At 34.6% G+C, this 8,000-nt stretch overlaps 1 protein-coding gene across 1 annotated transcript in view; it reads right to left on the bottom strand.

Annotated features, from left to right (window-relative positions):
- Positions 1-550: 550 nt before the first annotated feature.
- The window catches only part of LOC140444197 (solute carrier family 22 member 3-like), a 42,960-nt gene continuing 35,510 nt past the window's right edge, over positions 551-8,000 (bottom strand). Inside the window, exons 7-8 of the mRNA XM_072535925.1 lie at positions 7,748-7,929; positions 551-815 (exon numbers count right to left, since the gene is read on the bottom strand). Coding sequence (XP_072392026.1) covers positions 630-815; positions 7,748-7,929 — 368 coding nt within the window. The 3' untranslated portion in view covers positions 551-629. The remainder of the gene's footprint in view (positions 816-7,747; positions 7,930-8,000) is intronic.

The following is an 8,000-nucleotide window of genomic DNA, read 5'->3' as shown; positions in this document are numbered from 1 at the left end:
TGATATGCTCCCTGAGGAACTCTACATATGGTAGAAGTATGTAAAGTTCCTCATGACTCACCCTGTATAATGGTACTTTCCATTTAATAAATCATACCGAAAGTTGTATTTTCGGGACGGCTGCAAAAAAATTAATTTAAACTTCACTTGTGGCTTATTCTCATTAAAATAGTAATTAATATGACTGAGCGATTAAATCTTTAAATAATAATGACGACTATTATTCAACATTATTTTTTACTAATTTCTGTAAATTGTTTGTTGGATTGTTTGTTCAGGATTGGGAATTTTCAGTTCATCGTAAATTATCCCTTTAAATGCCAGTTAATGTTCTAGAAGCGTAAATCTACAATTTTTTACTCACTTGCAAATAGGGGTAGTTTTTTAACCTACCTATTATTTAAAAATAATGCATACATCCGTACATCTGCATCGCAACACCTGTTTACCTTTATTGATACTTTCATTTACAATTATAAAAAATGTACTGTTTAAACTAAAACTAAAATTGTTTTTGTGAAAATAATTTTATTTTAAATAAACACATTCGAATTTTTTGAAAACTTTATTTACAAAACGAACGACTTACAGAAACATTAATATTTTCACGCACATCCTAGGGATAATCCTCAGGATTCAGGTGGTGCAGAATCCCGTCGAGCGTTCCGCTTGTCTCTTTTCCCGATATTGATTGCTTCCTGGATTGTTTGTGGCAGCTTTGTGTTCAATGTTTCTGGAAATAACAATGCCAAAGTTCCAGAGATCGAGCCCATGATCGCGAATAATACTAACGGCAGCATTTCAGAGACTCTCGCCTAAGGACATAAATTAAATAATCAGATTAGAGAATTAACGACAGACTTTACTATTAGGTATGAAGAAAGAAATAAGATATAGAACACAGGAAAAATAGTTTAAAATAGACATAAAAAATTGTGTTTCTTGATAATTTTATTATAAGTTCTTGTGACCAATGTTTTGAGAAACAGTACATACGTTTTAAATAAAAAAAAAACAAAATTTCAGTAGACTACAGTGAGTGTGTGTGTGTGTAGTTTCATTTTATGACTACAGACATAATCTATTAGCCTATTATGTTTTGAGTCATTAATTAATTTTTTTTAAACAATTGTTATAGAGAGAACTTGTAACAACAATAAATCTTATCTTCTATTGACTTACATATAAGTACGTACCTACGTTAATTTTTTTTTAATATATTTTTTTTTTATTTTTATTTTATTTTATTTTTTTTTATTTTTTTTTATTTTTTTTTTATTTTTTTAGTTTTTTGTTACTGGAAGGAAAAGGAAAATATGGTTTTGCTGATTTATTACATACGCCTAGAGGTCTATCAAGGCGATTTGCACAACACAAAATAAGACCACGGATAGAAAGGTTAACAACTGGGTTAAAACAAAGGACTTATATAACTAACTTTTTATGTTTGAAATATATACACTGTTTCCATAATACATTTAGAAATTCAATTTCATTTCACGTATGTGGCGAAAAATTAATTTATATATATGCAAGTTATTGGTTTTTATTAAATCTGATAAATTAAAAGATATTTTAATACGAATTCTTTCCTTATTGATATACTCGTATATTTTTATTATAAATTGGTTTATATATCGTGTATTTAATGAGCAATTTAAAACAAAATGCTCAATTGAGCCTTCTTCGCCACATTCGCAAAATGGAGTTTCAGCTAAATTAATTCTAAATTTATGTAACGGAGACAGAGCATGGTTAAATCTTATTCTACATAGTATTCTAATCATATCTTTGTTAAAATTTGAGTTTTTGAACCACGTTGAGGACTGTATTTTTGGTTTTATATCTTTATAGTATAATCCTTTGTTGGATAAATTGTACATTGTTTGCCATGAATTTATCATTTTTTTCCTTAGATGAGAATTTAGATCTTCAATTACACATTTATATTCTGATTCTTTAGATGGTTCATTATATTTAGCAATTTTGTCTTGTGCGATGACTACTTGATCGTCGGCAAAACTTAAGGTGTATAGGTATTCGTCTCTTACTGGTATGCCCATTCCTTCGCACTTTCTCCTCCATGGTTTGAGTGTCTTTTCCAAGAATATTTTAAACAGAGTAGGGGACGTAACACAGCCTTGTAGAAGTCCTTTTGTCGTCTTAAATGGATTGTAGGCTTTATTTCCACATTTAATAGCTACTTTGTTTTCTTTGTATAGTGCTTTAACTGCTTTTATTAGTGTTTGTCGGATTCCGAGATCATTCATTGCTTCCCATAATTTGACTCTAGGTATTGAGTCATATGCTTTCTTTAGATTAACAAAGGCCAGATGGACCGGTCTACCTTTTGCCATTTTCTTCTCTATCAGTTGTTCTAATGTGTACGTATGATCTAGGCATGATTTTCCTACTGTGAACTTGGTGGGCTGGTCTTTTCCAATTTTTCCTATTATTTCAGTTTCTAGTTTTTCTTTAATAATTTTCCCGTAAAGTCTACCTACCGACGATATTATACTAATTCCTCTATAGTTTTCACATTTTTTCCTGTTTCCTTTCTTATGTATGGATGTGATGTATGCTTGTGTCCATTCCACAGGTATTTCTTCTCCATTTAGTCCTCTTTCGAACATTCTATGTAGCATGCGGAATAACTTTTCCGTTCCGTTTTTAATTAGTTCGTTTGGTATTCCTCCGGACCCTTTTAATATTTATTATTAAGGACTCAATACTTATTGTCCGTCTGTTTTTCTGCCTTTATGTGCTATAACTATAAAGGAAAAATCCTAAAAACTTGATACTTGATACATAGCTTGGTCCAAGGTCGAACTCTATTGAATTTCTTCTTCTTATTCTTATTCTTTATAAGCAATTCTGCTTGTTCATTAGCGAATTAATACATCTATGGAAGGTTGTCAATCCGTCTTTTGCCCCGCCGTGCGATACTTCTGGTGACTTACCTCTTGCTATTTTGACGACACGGGTCTCCCCCTTTCTGCTTATGGGGTCATTCCATTTAAATTTTTTCTATTTATTGTCTATTCGCTTATACACTGTATAATTTCACAGCATATTTTTTCCTAATGTCTTCGCTTTTCTTTCGATCTCTCAGCGTATGTCCTGTAACTTTTCTCAGTACTCTCACTCTCATCTCTGCCGTTTCCAGTAGCCTTTGTGTTGTGGCTGTATCAGGTCTTGTTTCTGAGGCATATGCCATTATTGGTCTTACAGTGACTTTATAAATTCTTGACTTCATCTCAGTGTTAATGTGTCTGTTTCGCCATATAGTGTTATTAATTCATCCTGTTAGTCTATTTGCTTTTTGTACTTGATTTCTCACTTCTTTGTCCAAGACTCCATAGCTGCACAATGTAGCTGCGTATTAGTAATAATGGTATTTTATTTCTATTACTTTTCATCAAAATATTGATTCAATCCTTCATTTACTATACTCCTATGACAGGTCAAATGTTGTTTATATACAGCAAACGATGCACCATATACCTATATACCTAATTCTGTTTCTCTTTCTGCTCTCTCTTACCTATAGCATTACATACGTAATGATTGTGCAGATTGACTCCCATATAAATTTGTAACCGCGTTTAGAAGTATAACTTCTACCGGCTGTCTTACTGGACTGCCACACCCGTTTTTTCTTTAATTTTTTTTTAACCTTTTATTCCAATGTTCAAGTTTGTCTTTACTTCATATAATAGCTAGAGAAAGGTAAACATACTAATAAAAACGTGTACACGCTATACGGCCTTTCCCACACTAAGTACCAATATAATAATAAATATAGCTGATTTCCATTCTTGAATGGATTAGAGAGATTATTCTATCAGGCCGAAATTCAACCTTTTGTTGCTACGTGAATTTAAAGACTGAAGTAACCTAATTTTCCGAAGAGTAACTGTGCCAAACTTATTTAATTATAACTTAGAAAAACCTTTTCTATTCTCCCACAAAAGCCTTTCTCGAATTCATCCCCAAAGTTCAAGTTCAACAAAAGATATCTTAATCGACTGAGGCCGACAAGGTTTTAATTGGTAAAGTGTCAAGTTTCAGTCATCAGATCAGATCCGAGAAGCGACTCGACATTGAAAAAGCCCCGAGGCTCTTCAGGTTGGAGAAAACTTTTTGACGCAACTTCGCATGTATAACAACAGGCCTGAAGTTCGGCTTTCAGTGCTTTTCAAAGGTGTGGAAGATGTTTCTCTTTATATGAATCTGTGAAGTTTCTTATATAGTTGAATTATTATCGTTTTCGAGGTAAGTTTTCGATTACGCGGTCTATTATGTTCAATTATTTAAACATAAGTAAGAAATCATTTTGGTCAGTTGCGTTCATCCTAAAATTAGTAAAAGGTACAAAATTTTTCTAATTTGTGTTTGTTCCTAAGTCCCTTTTTGTACCAAACTAAAGAATCCAAAATATTTGTTTTTACGTAAGATTTTGTAAATTAATTATTAATTAGAAAAAGTAATGAAATAATCATGAGATCCATAGTTTAGATCTTTTTTATATATACCTATAGGGTGAATTTTTGGTGAGATATTGGTCGATAATTTTACTATGGTATAGAATATCCAAAAAAAAGGAATTAAGAAAAAAGTTTTTTGAAAAGAATTATTTTTTTATAGTTATTTTTTCTGCGTCCAAGATCTTAAATCTGATAAGTTAAATGTGATTAATCATGTCATTGCATATAGAAAAAGACTATTTCTCGAAATATACCACCTAAGCAAAAACAAAAAATCAATCAATTATAAAACAGATATTAACATGATATTGTTAAAATGATAATAAACTTTTTGCTAGTTTTGATTCTCCCCGTATATTTAGGCAATACTTCGATTACAAAAACTCAGACACTATCGAACAATTAAACGGTTATTGATACAATTTTGTCAACTACAGAGTGTTGATTTATATAATGTTGTGAACAAAGAACCATAGAGAAATCAGTGTCTTTCGTTAAAATTGCAGATCACTTAGGTAAATAACGCCCACACGTAGCGTCAACTTGTAAAAAACAAATCGTTAACCAACCGCCTTTGTCAGTGAGACGAGTTTCATTGGCCAAACTATACAGACATGTGTCTGAGTTATGGGACAGAGTTCGCTACCTTGCCATACTTTCCATACTTTTGTTGTTGTCTAGTTCCCAGTACGCCATCGCTGATACTTTGGGGCTGCTGTATTTCGAAGAAGACCTCGTTTTCGATAGCTGGTTCTTCCAATTTTCATTATGGTAACATACAATCTATACTATTTGTTCTCAAAATTAAATTGCTGCTATATCAAGTACTGTTTACTGGTATACATATTTTGTACTAATTTATATTGTGCTGAAATACCTTTTTGATATAGTGTCATAATTTGAACTTTTAATACAACATTTTACGTTTATATAAAGATTCATTCTAACGTATTTACTGTATAGTATAAAATGTTTTTTTTATTTTACCATGAACTGATATTTGTAACTATGTACATTCTTTATTATATTTTTTGGTTTGTTTAACTTTATGTATATACAGGGTATTTAGTGACATATGAGCCATAGTTTATCCTAAGATTCCTGATGCTGTGAGTACGCATAGACGACATGATTGAGAGGTCAGGTGGTTTATCTCGGACACAATTTGGTTTTGGTAAAGGGAAAAGCACTACTGAAGTGATCATGAGTGTACTCGAAGCATTGCGCAACACAGGGAATAAACATCGCTGGGCGGCCCTGCTGTTGTTTGATGTTAAGAATGCATTCAATACGCTGTAGTGGAACGAGGTAATGAAGACAATGGATGCAAGAGAATGCCCTGGTTACCTGATGAATGTGGTGGCGGAGTATCTGTCTCAGAGAAGGATTATGGTGGAAAAGGGCACGATCGTGGACGTGACGGCCGGGGTACCCCAGGGATCTATCTTGGGTCCGACGCTATGGAACCTGGCATATGACGGGGTTACAGAGAGGGTACAACCCCCTTCGCATTCGCAGATGACCTCGATGAGGTCATCATTCTGAAGGGGACAGGGAACAGGCAATGTGTTGAATTGAAATGTGCTGGAGCGTGTCTAACACCCAAGAAACAAGTAAAGTACCTAGGAGTGAAATTGCACCAGAATGAAAAATGGGGAAAGCACGTGCTGGAGGTGGTCCGGAAGGCTGCGAATAGTGCGGCTGCGTTGGGGAGGGTGATGCTCAACATTGGGGGACCCAAATCCGAAAGGAGGAAGGTCTTACACGGTGTCGATCGTCCTCTACGCGGTACCAGTCTGGAGCGAGGCGTTAGAGATAACAGCTTATAGGGGGCTCATGACACAAGTGGATAGAACAAGTCTGTTGCGAGTGTATATCCGTGAAGTGATCAAGAAAAAGGAAGAGAAAGAAAGACAGCTGGACCAACGATAAGAGTAAGAGTGAAAGATGCTGAAAGTTGAATCTAGTGAAGTGGGTCACATTGTATGAGTTAGATAGGCGTGAGTCAAACTGTGGGGAAGAAGGAAATGCCCGTCTGGAAATAAAGCCGTACTAGGAGCGAGAAGGGTCTTCTACGCGCTACCTGGAACGAGACAAGGAGCCTCCTGGCTGATAATTGGAGTGTGGATGTGTATGAATGGAGAATGAATGAATAAAGGTAGTGCTTCGAAAGTTATGCCGGCCTTACAGCGGCCATTTCTGTCTTGGATCGCTGAATGACAGAGGAGGGTCTGGTTTAGCAGGTAGTCGTTTGGCATAGACTCGACGACGAAAGGGCATTTAAAAGTACCTCTGGAACTATCGCCGGGAGTACGAAGGACGAATCCTGCACTAAGGTCAGTCAGGCGGCGTCCTGAACTGAGATGTCTTTTGAAGATTCCAGACCATCCCCTCTATAAAGACGAAAAAAAAAGATTCCTGAGATTAAAATAGGTCGATTTAAGCTAAGTTACCTTAATACGAAAGTTGATTATAACCGAAATACAGAAAGTTCAACTTTTATTTATTTATTTTTAAATATTTCCTGACGGGCATGGGATAACAACACGAAATTTGGTAAATGGAGGTTTTTTTGGGACGAAAAACCTAAATTCTTTAATAAAAATTATGTGATGCCCAGAGGGTGCCACATAAGTCTTTCATTGCTCATTTAATACGTTTAATTTTTGTTATCCTTCACTCTACGTAATTTTGAGATCAAAACTTTTATTCTCGTATTAGTTTTACTTAAAAACTCTATACTACATTCATCTCGCTAAACTGAACTGTCTTTGAGTAAACGCATTTTAAATGTAGAGATAGTTCAAACACTCCTGACCACGGCGCAGTAGACGAAATTTGGTTTAGTCCCCATTTCCATGCGAAATTCACTGTACTATGCAGTGTATAATTCCACTTACAATAGAACCTTTCTGGTGTTACGTGAATTTTGACTCCGCCTTCGCGCAGCTCCATGGTCAGGAGTGTTTGCACTATCTTTACGACGCAAAATACAATTTTTGCATGTACATGTGCAATTTAAAGTAGTGAGTTGATCTTAAAAGCAACACTGACTAAAGTTAAAGGGTTAAATGGGTATATGAAGACAAAAAGTTTCCTGTGTGAAAAATATTTTACATTGCATCGAAATGCGAAATTTAAGGCAAGTTTTTCGTATAAAACAAGGCTCTTTAAGACTTTACACTGGTAAGTAATCGTTTTTATAGAGCGCACAAGTAAGAATAAGTAAGTCTAAGTAAGTTTGGTACGTCGTTACTTACCAAAAGAGGAATTTGCGGAGATATCAACGAACCCAATCGTCCCATCATACCACAAATTGATAACATCGAATGCCTGCAGGTCGTAGGAAACATCTCTGTTGTGTAAATGAATATAACAGTGTATGTTACTGTGGAGCTGCATTTTCCTATCAGGTACAGTGTCAACCTTAACCACTGGATATCTACAAATAAGTTTGGAAGTACATGTAAAAACAGAACAAAAACTTTACAATGAAAAAAAAACGCAATAAAA

This window comes from Diabrotica undecimpunctata, chromosome 6 (genome assembly GCF_040954645.1).
Source record: "Diabrotica undecimpunctata isolate CICGRU chromosome 6, icDiaUnde3, whole genome shotgun sequence".
NCBI lineage: Eukaryota > Metazoa > Arthropoda > Insecta > Coleoptera > Chrysomelidae > Diabrotica > Diabrotica undecimpunctata.
Note: the sequence above shows the minus strand (reverse complement) of the source record. Positions and strands in the feature narration are given on the sequence as shown.